Source organism: Chrysemys picta, chromosome 12 (assembly GCF_011386835.1).
Source record: "Chrysemys picta bellii isolate R12L10 chromosome 12, ASM1138683v2, whole genome shotgun sequence".
Lineage (NCBI taxonomy): Eukaryota > Metazoa > Chordata > Testudines > Emydidae > Chrysemys > Chrysemys picta.
In genome coordinates this window covers 7364388-7387661 of record NC_088802.1, presented here as the reverse complement: position 1 = coordinate 7387661, position 23274 = coordinate 7364388, and the positions used below count along the sequence as shown (strand labels likewise).

The 23274-nt window shown below is 48.4% G+C and overlaps 1 protein-coding gene across 2 annotated transcripts; it reads right to left on the bottom strand.

Moving 5' to 3' along the window:
* LOC101953887 (killer cell lectin-like receptor subfamily B member 1B allele A) lies at positions 1–22715 on the bottom strand. 2 transcript variants are annotated; one of them, XR_010591988.1, is made up of 6 exons: positions 20220–22715; positions 5224–5322; positions 4682–4891; positions 3008–3162; positions 1726–1838; positions 1–1126 (listed from the first exon to the last, which is right to left on the bottom strand). XR_010591988.1 is itself a non-coding variant. In XM_042845953.2 (6 exons), exons 1-6 carry the CDS (start codon positions 20356–20358, stop codon positions 1003–1005), a joined length of 789 nt encoding a protein of 262 aa, XP_042701887.2. In that variant the 5' UTR covers positions 20359–22715; the 3' UTR covers positions 1–1002. The 2 variants fall into 2 exon arrangements, 1 of the variants encoding a protein (XP_042701887.2); XM_042845953.2 differs by having other exon boundaries at positions 4682–4840.
* Between the last annotated feature and the right edge of the window lie 559 nt (positions 22716–23274).

Genomic DNA, 23274 nt, shown 5'->3' with positions numbered 1-23274 from the left:
AAAAAATAATTTTTAATAATTTGAAAATACACAAAATACATTATTTAAAATCATTAAATGCTTTAATGGTATGTATACATTTGCAATTACATAATGGGCTGTCGCTGGGTGATGGTTGGTGCCAATGGACTGTCGTTGCCTGGGGGTGGCACTGCTGTTACCCGGGGCTGGGTGGGGAGCTGGGCTCTGGGTCACGGGGTGCCCGGCTCAGAGGGGCTGGGCAGAGAGCTGGGGGTCAGGGCTGGGGGGGGGGGGGGATGGGGTCAGGGGGGTGCCTGGCCCCGACCCCTTACCATGCTGCTTACCCCCACCTCCCTCCTCTCCCAGAGCCTCAGTGCGCCGCGTCAGGGAGCAACCCTGGAGCTCAGGCCCCGCTGGAGCCACACCGCTGCTGCAATGCTGTCCAGGGCAGCTCCTGGGCACGGTGCGCTGAGGCGCCGGGGGATGGGGGAAGGCGGAGGTGGGGTGGGAGCCTCTGACATTCTCGTGGGGGCTCCTGTGGGGCCCGGGGCAAATTGCCCCACTTGGTCCCCACCTCTGGGTGGCCCTGTTCAAATCTGGTGCACAAAGCACTTGGCTATTGGATGGAGTTAGCTGCTGTCTCCTCCCCAGTCATCTGGTGAACGTAGCCTGATTTTTTTTAATTATTATTTTATTTTGCCTAAATCTATTCAGTAAATTCAACACCAATTTCTTTGACCCAAAACTGCATTTTTTGACAAAATATTCAGTGGAAAATTTCCCCCCAGCTCTACTTGTAATGTCACTTCACTAGTTCTCCCTTCACCATAATCTTCCAGCCCAGACAGGACCTGAATTTCAAATGCAAGAAAAGCCTTTCATGCCGTCTTTATCCACATTATAAAAGCAGGGGAGACGGGGAAGGGCACAAGGTCAATTTTTCCCTTTGAAGCTCACCTTCAATATTCATCGTTCATGGGACAGACTGAAACTAAAGAAGATTTCTCCTTCACACATAGAAAATACAGATAATGTCACTGTCTATATCTGGAGAGCGTCTTTTTCACAAATCCATTTAGATGTAGCACTGCAGGTTTCAAAATGAATCCTATCTGCTTTTATCAGTCCACAGCTGTTCCCTTCAGCAGGATCCTGTACATTGAACCTGGGAAACAAAATAAATAAAGAATTGCTGTTTAGAATTTTTGAACAAGATTTTTAGCAGCTTTGCCTCATTCTGACACCTCTCGAATTTCTTCCTTAGCTGCTGAATTGTTCCTACAGAGCCCTCGTTGATAAAACACTTCCTAGCCCATGATCCTGTCATAGCAGCTGGTTGCCTTGGTCTATTTCTGGAAACACTTGTCCATATTACAAAACCCAGCCCTCAGGATTAGCCTGACTGCTGTGGAAGCCATTGAATGAGGCTCAGGACTCCTCTCTGTGCAGAGTGTTGTGCCCAGCACTTAACATCCCTTGCACCCATACGAAGCCTCTGCTCTGACCAATGCTGGAAAGCAACAGCCAGGGCCGGATCTGGCTTTTTTGCCGCCCCAGGCAAAAAAAGCCTCCTGCCGCCCCTGGCCCCCACCCCACCCCCCGGCAGGGAGTGCGGCAGAGGAGGGCGCCGAGCCCGGCCGCGGCCCCGCTCTCCCCAGCCGGCTGGAGTGCCAGGGGAGGGTGGCCCCCTGGAGCCAGCCCTGGCAACAGCCCCGTGCCCCCTGCTGCACATCTTAGATGGACTCATGGGATAAAAACACTCACAGTGTTTGATTGAACAGGGAGCCGTCCACCCAAGTCCAGTTCCTCGCGGCGGATGTAATAGTGAGTCCAAGCCAGATCTGTTTTGCGCCTTTGGAAGTAGTTTGTATGAAAGTCTGTAAATGACATGGAAGAATGATGTGATGGGGAAGGAGGGGCTCGGGGTTAAGGTGCTAGCTAGAGACTCTGGGAACTGGGTTCTATTGCCCAGACACCCTCTGTGACCCTGGGCCAGTTGTTTAGTTTCTGTCCTGACTGGGGCAGACTTAAGGCCTTGGTACAGTCTGTGTGGTGTGTGGGGGTCATGCTATCGGTGAGGTGTCACCGCTGGGGGGCAGGGCACAGGTTATGTGCTGTTGCTGGCCTGAATTTTTCATTTCCTTGCTTTTTAGCATGTGGGGGTATGTATAGAGCAGGGGTGGCCAAACCGTGGCCAAAACTTTCAATTGTGCCCCCCCCAACTCTCAGCATGCACCTGTCGCCTGTAGCAGAAGCCCCTAACTCCACCACCCTACTGCAGGGCAGAAGCCCTGAGCTCCCCCCCCAGTCTGGTAGGCAGAGAATGGGGGGACATGGGGGGCACAAGCCACACTTTAACTGTAAAGAGATGCCTGTGGCTCCTGAGCGCCCCCACCCTGCAGCTCCCAGGTGTTAGCTCTGTGGGGAGCGGCAACACCAAACCACTGGGAGCTGCAGTGAGGAGCCTCTGCTTTAGCTCTATGGAGAGAGGCAGCTCCCAGTACAGGGGAAGGGCCCAGTGGCACCATGTGACCGAGTGGGGCCAGCAAGCCCTGGGAAAAATCTGGGGGGGGGTATGTATCCCCTCACCCGTCACCTCTGGCTTCCTGCCCAGCAGGGAGGGGAGTCTCCGGGCTTTAGCCCTGCAGGGCGCGTCTCCAGGGGCTCAGGGCTTCAGCAGGAGCAGGGCTGAAGCCCCAAGCCTGGGCAGGTGCCTCCCATGGGGCTGAAGCCCTGAGAGCCCCACCCCTGCAGGGCTGATGCCCCGATCCCCAGTGCTTCCCATAGGGCTGAAGCCATGAGCCTTGTTAGGTGTCTCCTGCGGGCCTGAAGCCCTGAGACCCCTCCCTCCTCACAGGGATGAAGCCCCAAGTCCCTGCAGGAGCACCCGGCTCCTGAATTTCCAACGATTGTTGTAGGCAGCTCACAGGGTCAGTACGTTTGGCCACCCCTGATATAGAGCAACCCTGACAGACACACAACACGGTGGTTTTGTGTATTAATTATTACTAGTGATGCTCATATCTCCAGGACAAGTTTTATTTACCATCTCATCCTGGTCCCGGATCACCAGCAGCCGAGAGCTCCTCCTTGAACAGTCATCGCGGCTCTTGTTCCAGGGATTTTTTTCTTTTGACACCCAGTAGCACTTGTCCCTGTGCAGCAGCCAGTTTGGGGGGCAGAGCTTACACCCTGATCCTTCTGGAGGGGAAACGGAAATGCTTAATGGCGCTGAAGGTTCTGAACTGTATTACACTCATGCACAGGCCTTCAGCCTCCCCATTTCCAGTGGAGCTATTGTCTTGGTTTTGTTTGAAGATGGGTCTAATATTTAACTAGCTGCAGGTGCTGCCAGGAAGGGAGGGGTATTGGTGAAGCTGTGAGTATCTCAGTCCTGAAATAGCACGGGGTAATGCAGGTCAGGGTCAACTGGAATCCTCCTTCACTTCCTTCCCTCAGCTACTGTATTGTTCCTGTGTGCACTGCTTAACAGCCATTACGTTTCCCCTTAGAGATGGCTGCATTCCACTTGGGGTAGATAATACTACACATAAAAGAGCTAAAAGAACTTTATTTAGGTTGCAAAGTCAGAGTTGGAAATGCCACATTCATGGTTGCCCATGTAGCTGTAATTCAGCGTGACTGTGGGTTCATCCTGTACCCTGAATGCTTGGGGAGCCATCATGTACATGGGAACAAGATAGGCCTGTGCACTGAATGAGGCAGCAGCCCTGAGGAAAAAATAGTAGGTAATCATTCAATAAAGAGCGTATCATAAGGCAAACACGAATGGGGGCTGAATTAAGGTTGTGCGAGTAATTGTAAATCTGGCATTTCCTAACTTTCCAGAGCTTGGCTTTGTAACCTTCCTGTTCTCTTCACGCAGTATTGTATTTAATGTCCTCATTTTTAAAAAACATAAACAACAATTCTATTACATGCAACAGGAACAACTGCATCAGCATTCAGGACCATCCTGAATCAGCAGCAGGGTGTGGACCCTGGATCTTCAGAACCACACCACACTGCTACCAGTCAGTGCTAGCTGGTAACAGGGAGTCTGTTATTCTCATGGAGGAGGCAGGGAATGGGCCTGGGCAGCCAATGGGAGCAGAGCCAGCTCCCTCTCCCTCCCCAGGAGGAGCTTCTGTCCCATGTGATATTCCTGGGGGTGAGAGTTCCTGGAGCCACGTGCTGGATGTGGGGGAGCCTGGCCCAGCTCTCACCCCCTCCTCACATCCATCTCCATGTGCTCTGGTAGCTCCCAGTGCCGGGTGTGCTGCTGTGGCAGGTGAGCCCAGCACTTTTGACTTTTCATGCTGTTATTTGTCAATTTTCCTGAGCATCACAAGCAAGGAGAGAAAAGAAAACTCTTCCAAAGTTCCCATCTCAGCAAAACCTGGATGAAATTTCATGGGCCAAAGAAAAAACATTTCTCCATCCTGAGGTTTCCCCTCACCCCATATTTCAAAGGCATGTTTCAAACAATGGAAGTGTGAGAGCTTCTTAGAGAAAACACAAGACCCTTTTACAACGGAAGCGTTAAGGGAAACCAAACAGCAGTTGCTACCAGCTACTCTATTCCTAGTTTGTAAAGCAATAGAATATTTATTGCACTTATTGAAGTGGTTTGTATCCGCCACTTAGGGTTACCCTAACTGACCACTAGATGTCACTGCAATGCAGGAAGCTGCTGAGAGAGAGAAGGAGCTCAGGTTACCTGCTGTGTTGCCACCAGACTCCTCGTTGTTTTCACACACAAATTGTTTCAAGTGGAAATGGAAATCTTTTAGGCCAGTGCTGCAGTTGGATTGATGGATGATTCTCTCCCTGGTACCCTTGTTCTCCAGTGAATTCAGAGATCCTTTGGTGTGACAAACTTCAGAACAGCATGAGCGTGAATGGTGACTACTACTTAGGGATCAGCAAACTGGGAATGAGGGTGTGTGCAACAACAAATCATTACATACTGTAGCTATCAAATTCAGAACTGGGCCAGAGAGATAGAACACGACAGAGAAAGGGAAAATTACATTTATTATACATTATAAGGTGTCTTCCACTTTTCCCTGTGCACACTGAACAGTGACGTTGTGAGAGCTGGATCACAGGGTCTCAACCTTGTTTATGGAATATTGTTCCCTTTGTGGTGATAACAACGTGTCCAGGATATTATTCACAAGCACGTTGGAATCAGAAATATGGGGGGAGAGGAAATTTCAGGGTGCTGCATTTAGCACAAATTAATTTTGAACTGCTTACCCCAAACGCCCATCGCTATCACAGCTCCTAGCAGGATGAGGACCCCAGCTGCTCCAAGCCCTGCGGCGAGCCGATGCCAGAGGGGACACTGAGGGTGATCTGGAAGAGTCAGGGTTTAGTGAAATACCTTCAGTACATAGTGCAACAAATAATAACGGACTTTCCTGTGGTGTTTGTGCAGCATCCTTGAATGGGCATTTGTGTTCCTCCTCACATAATACCAGGAATAGTTTTAAACCTGTCAGTTAAGAGCCACGTCACTTTGAGGGCAGCCCTGTGACGAAACAGAGCAAAATACTGCAAAATACTAACAAATCCCTATTGTCAATTATTTAACAACACAGTTCTATCCCACTTACAATGCTGGGTATTTGAGCATGTTATATGGCGAGTCGGTGCGTCAGCCCCCTCAGGACAGTGGTTCTTAACCTTTCTGGGGTCAGGACATTTGTAAATCTCGATGGCCTGTCATGACCTAGTAAATAGCATTCGTTCAATAAACACCTGCCTTACTACATATCTTACCCACGACATAGAATATACACATTAGTGTACCAAGTACTAAATCGTAAACCATACATACCAGAGCAGCAGTGTCTGCGGCTCCTGTCTCGGGGCTGGCTGGCTCGGCTCCCCACTCTGGGTGTTGTGACTTCCAGGGTCACAGTGCTGCTCAGGCTTGGCCTGGCTTCCCTGACGGGGCAGCTGGGCCAAATTTGTGTGAGTGGCATTGTGACACTGCCTGGTCAGCCCCGTCATCATGACCGAGGTGAGGGGGGGCCAAGCCTGAGTGGTGCTGAGCTCCTGTGCAGCAGGTCACAACGCCCAGAGCAGCTCACTGAGCCCATCCAGCCTTGCAAACTGGAGCTGCAGGAGCCACGGCTGCAGGGTGAGTGCAGGGTGGGCTCTGCAACCCAAGTCCTTCCCCCTGTTCTGCGAACAGGAGTTACCCGTGTTCAGTCTGTTACACCTCTGTTCAAGGACAGCCAGGTGATTGTAAATAAACAAGCTCCACTAAGAAAATAGCTTGAGACCGGATCACTAATTTCACCTCCAATGGGAAACTGACCTGCCAGGCCCTAAGTCTGCTAACGCTTGGCTAAACAGCAACAATATCAAGGAAGTCAGAGTCACTGGATCAATACCCACTAGTTACACCTCTGCCTAGTGATCTAGAACAGTTGAATATAACCAGAGGGTCGCACACTTTGTAGCGTCTGTTGGCCGAGCTCATTGCACATGCCAGGGGCGCCTTCCATCCCTCCATTCCCCCCACAAGCTCCCTGGATTCCCCCTGGGTGCCCCCTTCACCTCCCTGTACTGCAGGGATTCCCTGCAACTCCCTCAATCTCCCCCTGCCAGGAGATCTGTGCCCTCCATTCCCCCATCTCCCATACCAGTGTCCACTTTTCTTTCCCTCATGCTGTCCCCCTTCCACACCAGGGTCCCCCATTTCCCCCCATGTCAGCAGTTCTGTGTTCCCCTCCCTCCTCCCCATTCCAGGTCCCCCATTCTCCTCTCATGACAGGGGTTAACTTCAAAGCAAGGGTCGTTGGTTTAACAATGGAGGTTCACAAACTGTCTGTGTTGCCTAGTCTTCACCAGAGGAAAACCCCTGCTGGGACAGTTTCTGTGAACAGGACTGTCAGCCTGCCTGAGAGCTAGAAATACTGGACTTTGGGCATGGCCCTGCTGCTATCTCTGATCTGCTGAGCTCTGGAGCAGGGGGAGCTTAAGCTATTCGACTGAGATCCCCAGTGGGATGCCCTGAAAGATTCCCGAAAGGCCTCTAAGAGACTGACAGAGGATTAGCTGACATTATACCTCTGCTAACAACTGGACTCATATATTCTGATGCAACAGTAATGTATCTTATCTGCTTTAACTTTTACCAACTCTCTTCTTTTCTTTTTTATTAATAAATCTTTTGTTCGTTTACTAAGGATTGGCTACCAGCATTGTATTTTGGTAAGATCTTGAGCATCCTGTTACTTGGGGTAAGTGACTGATCCTTTGGGACTGGAAGAACCCAATGTATGTGATTTTTGGTTTTAATAACCTTTTATCATAAAGTCTAGTTTGCCTGGGTGGTAAACGGGCTGGAGAGCCTAAAGGGACTGTCTGTGGCTTCATGATAACTAGTATAGTAATTTGGAAGCACACACTTGTCACTGGATTGGTTAAATCTAAATATAGAATGTACCACCAGGCTGGGATACTTGCCCTGTAGTTTGGCAGTCTGGGCTGAGCTGTGTCCCTTACTTGGCAGTGTGACAGTGGCACTCTACAGTTATTGTGTTACAAACAGACAGACAGAAAAATGCCACCCAGTTGAGCGTAAGGCCTTGCCAGCTTGGCCAATTACAGTACAACATTAATTTGTTCCATATGCCCCATGTAACAGCATAGTTGGGATATTAATGTTTATTTAGCAACTGCAATGTTAATAGAATAAAAATAGAGGCTGACAACATAATCATCTAAAATTTCTTCACCTATCTCAGTAATCTCATTGTACCTATACAAGTTACACTCTAAAGATATCGGTTTTGTAAAATAACTTGTATAGTTACATTTCAAACACAACCAGTCATTTTCAAGGGAATTCTTTAAAAAAAAAAAATTGTCCATCCTTTGTTAAAATTTAATTCCTCTCATCCTTACCACTGATCCTGTTTGTTCTAAGTCACAACCTCCCAAACTTTGACTGACCATAAATACAGAGTCATATAGCTTCTCTCTGCACTCAGGAAATGCAAACACCTTGTCCCTAGCCTTGGAAATACCCCTGGCATCCTGTCCATTTCAGAATCCAGGAGAAGATATCGCTTTGTGCCTTCATCATTCCCCCTGGACCAGGCTTCCCACATTTCCTCCTTTTCTCCAGTCGCCTTTTCCTGTATTTCTCAGATACTAGACTTTATTCTTGTCTGCGCAGACGCTAGTAGGCTTGTCCCTCTCCACACTTCGCCCATCAAGTGGCACAGGCTCCACAACCCTCTGCACTGAATTGGCTCCCCAACTATTTTCAGATCCCATCATTCTTCCTTGAACGGTGAGACCCCCACACCTCTCCTAATTGAACAACAAAGTCCTGCCAAATCCCTTCTGTCCAGTCATTCCTCTCAAGACTCACCAGATTTACTGGTCTTCACCATTTGACTTGCCCTACTGTAGTATAGATCGTAACTGCAATAGTTCATTTGCATCCTCCAAACAGGTTTATGAAATATGTGATTTATTTGTATTGTGGTAGCACACAAAGGTTCCAGTCTGGAGCAGTAACCTAAACTCTGAGAATTTTTCACTTGACCACAGCTCAAAAAGCCAGATCTGCACTAGGAATTTGGGTCGGTATAACTATGTCGCTCAGGGGTGTGAAAAATCGACACCCCGAGTGATGCAGTTACACCAACCTAACCCCCGGTACAGACAGTGCTGTGTTGCTGGCAGGGCTTTCTGCCACTGACATAGCTACTGCCTCTCGCGGAGGTGGAGCACGTACACCGATGGGAGAAGCCCTCCCGTCAGTGTAGGTAGCATCTGCACTGAAGCGCTACAGTGGCAATGAGGCAATGAGGCAGTCGCGCCAATGCAGCATTTTAAGAGTAGACCTGCCCTAAGAGACTATCATAATCTTCTCATGCCAGGGACGCTCTCACTGAGTACAGGATACAATGGGAGAGAGGCTGAGGAGAACAGTTATAAGATCAGACATTACAGAGATTAGCTCTGTGCACAGTTTGATGGTGAGTTTAATTGTATAATTATGTTAGGATACCTGGAGCCTTGGGTAAGAATCTTTGTTATAAATCTAAATAAAATAAATAAATAAATACATTTGAAATTTGTTTCCTCCTTTGGGAAAGTTAAATCAGTTACCCCAAACTATCACTCAACTTAGGCATCATCAATTGCCTGATTTTTTGTAGGTATCACAGCAGAGAGCGGGCTTGAGGAATTTGAAGAAGAGGGTCATCAAAATATACCAGCATGGCCCTTGTATTTGTATGTAGAGCCGGTCACTGACTATGACATTTTCTGAGACAGTTTGTATTTACACTAAAGTAAAGTGCACCGCAGGGCATTAAAGAAATTCACTATCCAGCTCCAGGAGTGGTAAAGGATTCAGGTTAGCTAAGTCCTGCCAGATGCATGGTGCATAGAACACAGACCTGTCCTTTGTTGCTAGAAAACCAGTGTCTAAACTACCTGACTGTGCTCCGAGTTACCTATATGGGGTAAAAAACGGTTACTCACCTTTTTGTAATTGTTGTTCTTCAAGATGTGTTGTTCATGTCCATTCCAAGCAGGTGTGTGCACGCCAGCCGGAAGTTTTTACTATAGTAGCATCTATAGGGTCGGCTTTGGCGCCCCCTGGAGTGGCACCTTCATGGCGCTGTATACAGGAGCCAGCTGACCCTCCACCCCCTCAGTTCCTTCTTGCCGACACTCCAACAGAGGGGCAGGAGGGTGGGTATTGGAATGGACATGAACACATCTCGAAGAACAACAATTACAAAAAGGTGAGTAACTGGTTTTTTTTTTTCTTCGAGTGATTGTTCATGTCCATTCCAAGCAGGTGACTCAAAGGCCTGAACCTAGGCGGTGGGGTCGGAGGTCACTGCAGACTGGAGTACTGTGCGGCCAAAGGCTGCATCATCTCTGGTCTGGTGCGTGATGGCATAGTGTGCCGTAAAAGTGTGGATTGAGGACCATGTGGCTGCTCTACAAATTTCCTGCGTTGGGACCTGGGCCAGGAACGCAGCAGAAGAGGCCTATGCTCTTGTGGAGTGGGCCGTGATAGGCGGGGCTGGTATGTTAGCCCGACTGTAGCATTCCCGGATGCAGGTTTTGATCCAAGAGGAGATCCGCTGTGACGAGACCGGGAGCCCCTTCATCCTGTCGGTCATGGCAACAAAAAGTTGGGTTGATTTCCTGAAGGGTCTTGTCCTTTCAACGTAGAACGTGAGGGCCCTGCGAACATCCAGGGAATGCAGCCTACGCTCCTTAGCCGAGGAGTGCAGTTTCGGATAGAACACCGGGAGAAAAATGTCTTGACCCATGTGAAAGGGGGAAACCACCTTAGGAAGGAACGCTGGGTGCGGCCTGAGTTGGACCTTGTCTTTGTGGAAGATGGTGTATGGAGGTTCAGAAGTCAGTGCTCTGAGTTCCGAAACCCTCCAGGCTGATGTGATAACCACGAAGAACGCGACCTTATATGAAAGATACAACAGCGAGCACGAAGCCAGCGGCTCGAAGGGGGGCCCTGTGAGGACGGACAGGACCAAATTGAGGTCCCAAGTAATGTGCGGGAACAACCTGTCAAGGCCCTTGAGGAAGTGACCAACGAGTGGGTCCGCAAACACTGAGGTACCCCCCGCTCCAGGGTGGAATGCCAAGATGGCAGAAAGGTGTACTCGAACCGAAGAGAGGGAGAGTCCCAGGTGTCTCAGATGTAGCAAATAGTCCAATATGAGAGGGACCGGGGCGAACAAGGGAGCCTGACCCCGTTGTGTGGCCCAGAGGGAGAAGCACTTCCACTTGGCCAAGTACGTGGTCCTTGTTGAGGGCTTCCTGCTACCAAGGAGGACCTGCCTGACCTGATGAGAGCATTGCATCTCCACGGGGTTTAGCCATGGAGCATCCAGGCTGTGAGGTGGAGCGACTCCAGGTTCGGGTGACGCAGGCGACCCCGATCCTGTGTGCTCAAGTCCGGGAGTAGGGGGAACCTGAGGGGCACCCGTATAGACATATGCAGGAGCGACGAGTAGCAGTGCTGGCGCAGCCACACCGGCGCTATCAGAATGACACGAGCGTGATCGCTGCGGGCCTTGAGGATTACTCTGTGAACCATAGGAATCGGAGGAAAGGCGTAAAATAGCCCGTCTGCCCAAGAGAGGAGGAAGGCATCCGTTAGAGACCCCAGACTGTGTCCCATGAGGGAGCAGAACTGGTGACACTTCCTGTTCTCTCTGGAGGCAAACAGGTCCACCTGGGGATGACCTCAGAGCCGGAAAATTGAGAGTACTATATCCCAGCGGATAGATCACTCGTGACCTTGGAACGAGTGGCTGAGGGCATCTGCAAGCCCGTTCTGCGTCCCCAGGAGGTAGGATGCTGTCAGGTGAATTACGTTCTGTATGCAAAAGTCCCATAATGCGAGGGCTTCCCGGCACAGGGGAGAGGAGCGAGCACCACCCTGTTTGTTGATATAGAACATTGTTGGAGTGTTGTCCATGAGGACAGAAATGCACCTGCTCGCCAGCAGGGATTGGAAGGCTATGCATGCGAGGCACACCGCTCGTAATTCCCTGACATTGATATGTAACGAAAGGTCTTTTCGTGACCAAAGGCCTTGGGTCCTGAGGTCGCCCAGATGTGCCCTCCATCCCACATCCGATGCATCCGTTACCAGGGATAGGGAGGGCTCGGGGCCGAGGAAAGGCACTCCGGTGCAGACCTCCCACGGGTCAAGCCACCATTGGAGGGAGTCCAACGCTGGCCAAGGTAGCGTCACCACTGATTCTAGGGAGTCCCTGACCGCCTGATACACTCCTGACAACCAGGACTGGAGCGGACGCAGTCTGAGTCTGCCGTGGCTCACCACATAGGTACATGCCGCCACGTGCCCTAGTAACTTGAGGCAATTTCTTGCTGTGGTGGTTGGGTAACGTTGGAGGCCGAGAATAATGTTGGACATAGTCTGGAACCTGGCCTCTGGGAGGTATGCTCTGGTGTGTGTCGAGTCCAGAACCGCCCCTATAAATTCGATTCTTTGGGTTGGAGAAAGTGTGGACTTGGCCTCGTTCAGTAGGAGGCCGAGCTCGAGGAAGGTCTGCCTGATGAAGACCACCTGAGCCTTCACCTGTGCCTTGATGCGGCCCTTGATGAGCCAATTGTCCAGGTAGGGAAACACATGAATACCCTGCTTGCGCAGGAAGGCTGCCACGACTGCCATGCACTTTGTGAAGACCCTTGGGGCTGCTGACAGTCCAAAAGGCAGAACCGTAAACTGTAGATGGGCATTGCCCACGACAAATCTGAGGTAACGCCTGTGCTGAGGGATTATTGCAATGTGAAAGTATGCGTCCTTTAAGTCGAGGGCGGCATACCAGTCTCTTGGATCCATGGAAGGAATGATGGAGGACACAGAGACCGTGCGGAATTTGAGCTTCTTTACAAACTTGTTGAGATGCCGCAAATCCAAAATAGGTCTGAGGCCCCCTTTCGCTTTCGGTATTAGGAAATAGCGGGAATAGAAGCCCCTGAGCTCCTGAGGAACCTCCTCTGCTGCGAGGAGGGACTGTACTTCCTGAATTAGAAGTTGCTCGTGAGAGGGGTCCCTGAAGAGGGACGGGGAGGGGGGCTGGTGGGGTGGGAGGGAGGAGAACTGGATAGAATATCCCCTCTCCACTGTGCGAAGCACCCAACTGTCTGACGTGATCCGGGCCCACGCCTGATAGAAGGGGGTCAGACGTGACGAAAAGGTAAGGTTGGTGGGATCCAGAGTTCTGACCAGTAGGTCATCCTCGACCGGGCCATCAAAATGGTGGTCTAGGCCCCTGTGGAGGCCTTGATTGGGCAGATGACTGGCCAGAGGGCTGCTGTTGTTGCCTCCTTCTGCCTGTCCTTGCCCTTCTGCGCAATGTGTCCATGCAATTTTGAGGCTGGTACGGCCGTGGGGGGCCTGTGGTGGCCTGAACTGCCTACACTGAGTGACCAGGGTGTTTAGGCCTAGTGAGCAAAGGGTAGCCCGTGAATCCTTTAGACTATGTAGCCTCTTATCTGTCTTCTCCGAGAAGAGCATGGGCTCTTCAAAGGGGAGGTCTTGAATTGTCTGTTGGACCTCATGTGGGAGGCCTGAAACTTGAAGCCAGGCTCCACGCCTCATGACCAGACCAGTCGCCAATGTGCGTAAGGCTGAATCGGCCGCGTCCAAGGCTGCCTGGAGGGAAGCTCGAGTAATCAATTTTCCGTCTTCGACCAGGGCTGAAAACTAAGTTCGCGATTCCCAGGGAAGGAGTTCAGCGAACCTAGACAAAGCCGAGAAAGTGTTGTGTCCATAACTGCTCACTATGGCTGCTGATTAGCTATGCGCAACTGCAGACCCCCTGTCGAATACACCTTTCGCCCGAACAGGTCCAACTTCTTGGCCTCTCTATTTTTTGGCGTAGCTCCCTGGAACTCTTGGCACTCCCTCTGGTTGGCCGCATCTAGTACTAGGGAGTCGGGGGGAGGGTGTGTATAAAGATGTTCATAGCCCTTGGATGGAACAAAATGTCGCCTCTCAGTCCTTTTAGTTGTGGGGGCCAATGAGGCTGGCGTCTGCCACAAGGTGCGGGTTGTATCTGCAATGGTCTTTATGAGAGGCAGGGCTACCCTGGATGGGCCCGACGGGGTCAGGATGTCCACCACTGGATCAGTAACCACCTCGATCTCCTCCGTTTGGATCGAGAGGCTCTGGGCTGCTCGCGTAAGCAGCTGTTGGAGGATCCTATTGTCCTCCAGAGCCGGTGCCGCTGACGTTCCCACCACTGCCTCATCCGGCGAGGAAGAGGAGGAGATCCCCTGAAGAGGGCCTTCTTCTATACCCTCTACCTCTACCAGGGCCTGCGGCACACTGTACTCAGGCTGCACGGCCAGTGCGGGTTCAGGATGTGGCACCGCGGCCGGTACCGGGGTCGACACCGAATGACGAGGCATGCTGGACAGTGCCTGCGGCGTTTGGAGCATGATCCCTGTCGGTGCCGGTGCCTGACTAGGCAGTGCCATGTTCCGTTGTGGCACACTCCTGTCAGACGGCGGTGCCACCGACGTCGAGGAGACCGATGCGGCCCGTGAACGGGGTTCATATGTCTGACCCACTGACTGCTGGTAGGCCCACGGTGTCCAGAATGGCCACCGGGGGGGCGGTTGCCACTGTTGCTGCCACTGCGGTGGGTAAGGCTGAGCACTTGCACGTGAGGACGATCGTCTGCTCCTCGATCTATTGGAGAGGTATGAGTCTGCCTCCGAGTCAGAGGTCTCCGAGTACGAGGACATAGGAGGGGCGGTACCCACTGTCGCCGGGGACCAGTGCCGCCGGACCGGAGAAAGTTCCCTCTGCACCGGTGCCGCTGGGGTGTCATGGTGTGGGGAGCGCGGTGATAGTATTGCTGGTTTGCCCCGAGATTGTAATTGGAGTCGAGCAGTAGCCGGAGGTTCTCTCCACCGGTGCAGCGATGCCGGCACCGGGAGGCTCAAGAGGTCTGAGGCAGCCTCGAACACCTCCGACGTCGATAGGAGGTGCACTTCCTCTATAGTGTCTGGGGATCTAGGCCTGTCCGGACTCAACCGTACCCTCTCCGGGGCAGGAGTCAACGAGATAGCAGAATGGGTCTGTGGCGCGGCCTGTCCCGCAGCACTCGTGGATGGCACCGGCTCTTTAGGGTCCTGGTGGGGGGAATGTTCTCTCACCGGCCTCTTCTTTTAAACCAGCACTGGCAATGGTGAACGACGTCTCACCGAGGCCGATTTCTCGTGTGCCGACTCTCTCTGGTGCCGGGGTTTGGAGGCTTTGGCGTCACGACTTATTGCCGGTGCCGGGGCACTGCGCACCGAGGAGGAAGTGCTGGGTGCCGGATCAGCAGGCCCAGGGTCCGATTATGGCCGCAGGGCCGCTTCCATTAGGAGGACTTTAAGTCTCTGCTCTCTATCTTTGAGAGTCCTGGGGCGAAATGCCCTGCAGATACTGCACCTGTCTCTTTGGTGGCTCTCCCCGAGGCACCTTAAGCATGAAGAGTGCGGGTCACTCTTCGGCATGAATTTCCTGCAGTCCCTGCAGAGTTTGAACCCTGGGGACCCAGGCATGCCCCAGTGGGGCAACGAAAATGTTGGGGAACCCCCACCAACAACTATCTATCTAAACTAACACTAAACTAACAAACTGACTAACTATTTACAACTAAGACGGAACACTGCCATGATTGCTGAAGAGCAAGCGAAGTTCCAGCTAGCTGTCACTGGCGGTAAGAAAGAACTGAGGGGTGGACGGTCGGCTGGCCCCTATATACAGCGCCATGAAGGCGCCACTCAAGGGGGCGCCGAAGCCAACCCTATGGACGCTGCTATAGTAAAATCTTCCGGCTGGTGTGCACGCGGTGCGCACACACCTGCTTGGAATGGACATAAACAATCACTTGAAGAAGAACTATTGTGAGCTCCCTGTTGCACATTTAGTATAGTTGGTGGATTGCTGGTGATACCAGGGATTTGGCTGATTGCCATTTTGGAGGCTGGAAGAGATATTTGCCATATGGCAGAATTGGCAAACTGCTGTGTGGGTTTTTCCACCTTCCATTCAGCATCGAGCTGGTCTGGGTTTAGGTTATAATTGTGACAACTTTGACAGGTTCCCATGTGGTTGGTAGATTAGAAAGGGTTTGTTTTGAGGTTTCCATAACCCAGTGGGCTGCCTGGGCCATGGTCCTGAGCACAGTATTGCCTGGTGAGGGGGTTTGCCTGCGCTTTGAGCTGGGGGAACAACTCCCAGCTCAAGGAGATATATCTGTGCTAACTCTGAGTGAGCTAGTGCCCTAAAAATAGAATGTAGCTGCAGCAGCGTGACTGGCAGGATGGGGTGTTAGCCACTTTGAGTAGGTGCCTGTGGTCTTGGCTGGTTCGTACTGATGTACTCGGGGTGGTGAGCCTGTCTTGCTGCATGAGCTGGACACACTATTCTTTAAGCAACAAAGAGTCCTGGGGCACCTTTAAGACTAACAGATGTGTTGGAGCATAAGCTTTCGTGGGTGAATGCCCACTTCGTCGGATGCATGTAATGGAAATTTCCAGGGGCAGGTATAAATATGCTCCTCGTTATCTCCAGACTGATTCTTGCCTGCATATTTATACCTGCCCCTGGAAATTTCCATTACATGCATCCGACGAAGTGGGCATTCACCCACGAAAGCTTATGCTCCAACACATCTGTTAGTCTTAAAGGTGCCCCAGGACTCTTTGTTGCTTTATACAGATCCAGACTAACACGGCTACCCCTTTGATACTATTTTTTAAAATACCCTCTAGTTTTAGCACACTAGCTAGATCACAACTAGTGCAGGGTTTGTCTCCTCACTCTGGGTATCTCACCCCCAGCTCGAACTGCAGACATACCCTGTGTCTCATGCAGTTTGTGGCTCACCTCATCTTGTCTCTCCTGTCTCTAGCATGGAGGAAGGGTTGGGACTCTGGTTTACAGTCAGGGTGAGGGTGGAGAGGGGGCATGACTGTCACTTTTACCCTCTAGTCTGTAGTACACCACGGCCATTTGTGCCAACTGAGATCCGCACTGGAACAACCTTTCTGGGCAGTTTGGGTAGTTACCCTAGTTAGGTAATAGTTTTAAATAAAGTCGCAGCCTCCACATTGAACTATATAATGGTGTCTATGTCTCATTGTTTTTATGTCCACATTAACTTCTAATTATACTTTGTCAAGTGACTGAATTTTTAAATGCAGTTTAAAAATAAAGCGGCCAGTCTGAGCCTCGTACATGTGGAGCAATGACAGGGGAAGAGATGTCCCTAACATGATCACCAAATATCCCCCTTCTTCCTCAGCAACACTCACAATTTCTGACTGCGTCACATACCATACAGCTGTTTCAGGATGCCCTCCCACAGCTCAATGCTATTGTCGGCATCCCCTTGGAGACCTCCCCCGCCCTTCTGTAAGGGGAGAAATTGGATTGTATCTGTATCCCAACCCATCAGCTCCCCTTGTGACCCAGCACAGGGAGCCTGTCAGGCTATCAGGACAGGTAGGGCAAAGAAGACCCTGCATTAGGGTACAGGGACCTCTCCAATATTATGGTAGAAAAACATTACACAAGTGAGGATTGTGCGACAGTTGAATGTGCCAGTTTCTTCATGTAAGAGACATGTCCTGTGAATCCTTTGCTGAAAACCTTCTGGGACAGTATTGCTATGTCTGAAACAATGTGTCATCTTAACTCCTAAAATCCTCTGTAAGAACAACTCCTATGCTGGTAACAAAGTGTCTTCTGAACTTTTGAGCCAAAAAGCATTACATTATCAGTATCAGACTCTAGGGTTCTTGTTTTGTCTTTAACACCAACTATTTGAAGAAAACATTAAGCCCAGAAGTAGATTTTATAATTGTTATTGTATTAATTCAATTGCCATATGGAAAGTAATATGCAAGGCAAAAACACAAAACAAGAAGTTCAGAAAGTCAGATTTGTTGCAAAAGAGCTCTGAAAAAAGGTAATACACCCCCTTAATTTTATTTTTTTGATAATTGGAGGTGGTATTAATCTGTGTTTATCACAGAAATGTAGGGATGGAAGGGACCTCAGACTGGATGGTTTGTTATCAGCTGGGCTGAGGCAGGATTAAGTATATCAGGTCCTAGCCCATCCCTGACAGGCGTTTGGAAGAACACTAAGCCAAACCACACTCCAGAACTTTCAGAACAGACAAACTGCATCCAGCCGTGACATTAGTGTGTGGCAAGCTGGTGCTCTGTAGAGTCACACCCTAGTTTAACACACACAAGGGCTTGTAAAGTTCCCAAGTAGACAAGCCCAAACATACAACACTCCTGTTAATACAAACCAGACTGACAGTCTTTTTTTGCAGCAGTATCACACTGTTAACTCATATTCAATGTGTGATCCACTATAACCGCCAAATCCTTTTCTGCAGTACCAGTGCCTAGCCAGCTATTCGCCATTTTGGAGGTGTGCATTTGATTTTTCGTTCCTAAGTGTAGTGCTTTGCACGTCTTTATTGAATTTCATCTTGTTGATTTCAGACCAATTCTCCATTTATCAAGGTTGTTTTGAATTCTAATCCTGTCCTTTAAAATGCTTGCACCAGTCCTAGCTAGAAACTGTCATTCACAAATTTTACTAGTCTAGTCTCCACTCCGTCATTAATGAAAATACTGACTAGTACTGGACCCAGGAAAGACACCCATGGAACTCCACTTGATACGATCTCCCAGTTTGACAGTGAAGCATTGTTAACTACTCTCCAAATATGGCCTTTGAACCAGTTGTACACTCATCTTATAGTAAATTCATCTAAGCCACATGTCCCTTGTTTGCTTATGAGACTGTTATGGAGGACTGTGTCCAAAGCCTTGCTAAAATCCAGATATATCATGTCTACTGCTTCCCTCCATCCACTAGGCCAGTTACCTTGTCAAAGAAGGAAGTTAGACTGGTTTTGTATGATTTGTGCTTGACATATCCATGTTGCTACTAATTATCACCTTATTATCCTCTAGGTCTGAACAAATTGATTGTTTGATAATTTGTTCCAGTATCTTTCCAGGTATTGAAGTTAGATTGACTGGTCTATAATTTCCTGTGTCTTTCTTTTTCCTCTTTTTGAAGATGAGCACTGTGTTTTTCTTTCTCCAGGTCTCTGGGTCCTCACCCATCCTCCATAAGTTCTCAAAACCAATTAATGGTTCTGATATTGCTTTGGTTATTTCCTTAAATACTTTATTGTGAATTTAATCAGGCGCTGGTCAGTTGAATGCATCTATCTTATCTAAACATTCTTTAACCTGTTCTTTCCATATTCTGGTCCAAGATCCTTCCCCCTTGTTGTTAATAGTGTGTTACATATCTGCTCCAAATTAATCTTTTTAGGGAAGACTGAAACAAAAAAGGCATGAAATAAAGATGACAGAGAAAGTTGAGTTATTTGCTCTCTTTTCCTGCTAAGTAATGGACCTACATTTGCCAAACTAACAGGTAAAATTCAAATATCAATTTATGTTTTGTTCATTGCCACTTTGAAATCATTTCTTAAAACTAAAGGCTTAATACTCCTATTAAAAGGCTAATTGCCACAGTCTTATTAGATTATCACTCCACATTACTAGCCTGAAAAGAGATTTAACATCTACACTATTTTATCCATTCTAAAAGAGCATCATCAGGATTTTAAAGTTTCAAATAATAATTTTCTGGCAAATCTTTTAAAAATTGCTCTAATTTTAATGCTTGCATTTTGTATCCTTTGAAGTCAAGGATTCTTAGCCTCACTGGGGCATAAACAGGTTTCAGGAGGTCGTGACCACACTCCCTTTCTTTTTGGATACATGGATAGATGCCCTAAAACTTGTAGTAAAGTGGAGTCACAGTATGGAAAAGCTTGAGAACTCCTGCCTTAAGTTAACATTTAGCTCAGTTTCTTATTTCTTCATTATTCTGATATTCATTTTCCCTCTCTCCTCTCATCCTTGCTACTATGTTCCTCCTTGAGAGTCTCCTTTAAGTTACAACTTTTCAAAATTCATTTGGTATGAAACATGTCTACTCCTCTTCTGCACACAGTTCCTAACCTCCTCAAATAAACATTGGGTCTTTAACCAGAGGCTAGTAAAATCCTTTTCTTCACTCTGCACCTATTAGTGACCCAGGCTCCATGACACAGTGTACCTAAATATCTCCCCACCTCTTTTCTTCTAATCCTCTCCAATGAGACAATGAAATCCTTCCTGTTTCTGGAGCCTCCCAGTTCCTTCTGCTCTGTTCACTCTTCCCAAGACTTGACCAATGCCCTGCTCCTTATCTGACTTATCCCACTATAGTAAATTGTAGATTCACTAGTTTACTTCAAGCCTCCAAATATGTATGAAAGATGGCATACAATAATGTATTGTATTACACTTGTAATTGTATATATATATAGGCTGCCAGTGGCTACTCTTGTAGTGTTGTGGCTGTTTTATTACTGATATAATGCATGCTATAATAATGCTTTAAAGAAATTCCATATCTAGTTCTGACAATTGTAGGGGATTTCACATTCTCAGAAGTCCCACTCTATGAACAGAACGTATAAGCTGCTCCTTGGTTCTAAAGACCTTTCTAAGCTATCTCTGCTGCAATTCAAATAATAAGTACATTAGGATTCCATTTTTCTAATCAAAAAGAGAGATCATACTAGTACAAAACTAAGAAATTAAAGACTTACTGAGGTGCTGAGGTGGATGCAATGGGTTGGAAGAGGCTCCCAAAATGTTTAAATCAGCATAAACTATTTCACCTGCCATGATAAGCACAGAAGAGGGAGAGCACGTACAGAAGAGAACGGAGTCTAAGAGCAGCCTCATTTATATATGAGCTAATGTATCCAAACTCAGGAAGTGTCTGTCATCTGTCTGAAGCTTTTGTACTTTCCCCCTTGTGATTTGAGAAGTCCATGCACCAGGCTAATAAATTAATGCCTATGTGCTAGCAACCAGTCTGAGTTGTGCTTGAAAACACTCAGGACAGGAGAGCTGTTCTGCAGTAGGGTGTTTAGGATTTCAAAAGCACAATTATTTTTCAGTAGTACGACTATGCTGAGCCCTGATGCATTTAGCATGGCTGCTCTGAAAATTCACATGGCAAGAAAGTTTTGTTAAAGCATAAAAACGGGAAATAGTCAATTGGTATTCCCCTAGCCTTTCAGTGGAGCAGCCATCTTCAATGTACACCCTTCACTCTGGTTCTCTCTCTGTTGTTGGCACTCAACTTCTGTGTGAGTGAAAAACTCTTTTGCATGTGGTGGCTGAACTGCCTTCTCCAGGTGCAACCTCAGGGATTAAAGACTGCCATTCTCTCAGCATGTGCTGAATCCATTGGCTATATCACCCGCCATCACCAGGACTGGTTTGATGAGAATGATGTGAACGATGCTGAGATTCAGGGCCTGCTCGACCAGAAAAGAAAAGCTCATCGCATATGGCAAAATGACATATTACACCAGCAGAAGAAAGAGTCATACAAGCAACTCAAAGCTGAAGCCCAAAGGAAAATCCGTGGCATCAAAAATAAGTGGTGGTGAGAAAAGACCAAGGAGATTGAGCTTTATGCTGATAAACATGACATCAGGAGCTTTTTTCAGGCAATAAGGGTCATTTATGGTTGATGCTTCCATGGTCCCACACCACTTCGAGCCCAAGACGGGGCGATGTATTTTTTAAGGACAGCAAATCCATCAAAGCCAGATGGAAGGAGCATTTTGAGTTACTCCTGAATCGTGAGTCAACTGTCTCTGATGCCACTATCAAATCTATACCTCAATAACATAAAAGAGAATCTATTGTTGACCCCCCTGCCCTTGAAGAAGTAACATGAGCCCTTATGCACACCAAGAACAACAAGGCAGCAGGACCAGATGGCATACCAGCTGAAGCCTACAAGTTTGGAGATGAAGAACTGGTAAGGACGCTCCACAAACTTTTTCTTCATATTGGATACAATGAGAAGATTCCAGATGACTTGAGAAAGGCCAACACTGTTACAATCTTTAAGAAAGGAGATCAGTCAGAGTGTGGAAATTATTGAGGCATTACCTTGTTATCTACAGCAGGGAAAATTCTTGCCCGTATCATCTTAAACCGATTACTTCCCCTTGCTGAGGAAATATTGCTGGAATATCAGTGCGGTTTTAGACCATCCCATGGGACAACAGACATGATCTTTGTTGCCCACCAATCTAGAAAAAGTCTCATGAGCAAAATCAGGATCTGTACATGGTCTTCATCGATTTGACAAAGGCCTTCAACTCAGTCAACAGCAAAGCTCTGTCAAAGGTGCTGGCCAGATTTGGCTGCCCTCCAAAATTTATTAAGGTCCTAAGGTTTCTTCATGATCAGATGACTGCCACAGTTCTCTGTAATGGTCTTGAGACGGACCCTTTCATCATCGAAACTGGGTTTAAGCAAGGATGCATTATTGCCCCAACCCTGTTCTCCATTTATTTAGCAGTCATTTTGGTCCTCATTAAAGACCGCCTCCCCAAAGGAGTTGACATTCAATACAGAATGGATGGGTGACGTTTTAATCTTTGATGTCTCTGATCGAAGTCTAAAGTCCTCAGGGCATCCATTATTGATCTTCAGTATGTTGATGACTGTGCCGTCCTTTGCACACTGAGAAGGACCTTCAATCCGTTTTTTGCACAAGTTTACGGAAACCTAGGACTCTCACTCAATATTGAGAAGACTAAAGTGCTCTATCAGCCTGCTTCAGACCTTGCACGTGACCCACCACAAATCACTATCAAGGGACAGACTTTGGAGACAGTCGAGAACTTTTGCTACCTTGGTAGCCAACTCTCTCAAAATGCAAAAATCGACAGTGAGATCCAGCACAGGATCCAGTGTGCAAGTGCTTCCTTTGGGAAATTGCTCTGACATGTTTTCACGGACCGTTACCTACACAGGACACCAAGATCCAGGTCTATAAGACAATTGTTATTCCTACACTCCTCTAGGGATACAAAACCTGGGTGACCTATTGACAGCACTTCAAGAGTCTGGAGAGGTACTACCAACAATGCCTCCGGAAGATCCTTCGCATCAAGTGGGAAGATCGCTGCACTAATGCCAGCATCCTCACTGAAGCCAATATCATCAGCATGGAAGCAATGATCCTCATGCACTAATTCTGCTGGGCTGGACATTGTGTGCAGATGCCAGACTCTTGCCTCCCAAAATATGTCCTCTACTCTCAGATCACCCATGGTCTGAGATCCCGTGGTGGTCATAGGAAACACTACAAAGACACACTGAAAGCGTATCTCAAGAAAACTGATGTGCACAACACAAGCTGGGAGGAGGAAGCCACCAACTGATCCCAATGGTGCCATATCCTCCATCAGGCAGTGGCCCGTGGCCCGCTTTGAGGAGAAGCGCCTTGCCCTTGAAGCTGAAAAGAGAGAGAGAGAGGGAAGAAAAAAGAAAGAACATTCTCCCAGCAGCCAACTGGCCTGCCAGGAAATGTCTATATCTACTGTGGGCGGATCTGTGGTTCCAGGATAGGACTCCTGAGTCATCTCAGGACCTATATGGAAATTCATGGTAGAGCTCATCCTCGAATCAAGGGATCACCGATGATGATCATGATGAATATAATATTATTATTAATTTTCTCCTGGAAGTTATGGTTCTCTTGCCACAGTATCAGAATGCGTCACAAATATTAATAAATTGATCTTTGCAACACCCTTGAGAGGCAGAGTGGTATTATTATTATTCCTA

Coding starts and splice junctions, on each gene's coding strand:
- LOC101953887 (XM_042845953.2), bottom strand. CDS start 20,358: ATGAGGCTGCTCTTAGACTCCGTTCTCTTCTGTACGTGCTCTCCCTCT. Junction 5,323..20,219: donor GCATCCACCTCAGCACCTCA/GTAAGTCTTTAA, acceptor TGACTCTTCCAG/ATCACCCTCAGTGTCCCCTC. Junction 1,127..1,725: donor TCCCTGTTCAATCAAACACT/GTGAGTGTTTTT, acceptor TTTGTTTCCCAG/GTTCAATGTACAGGATCCTG.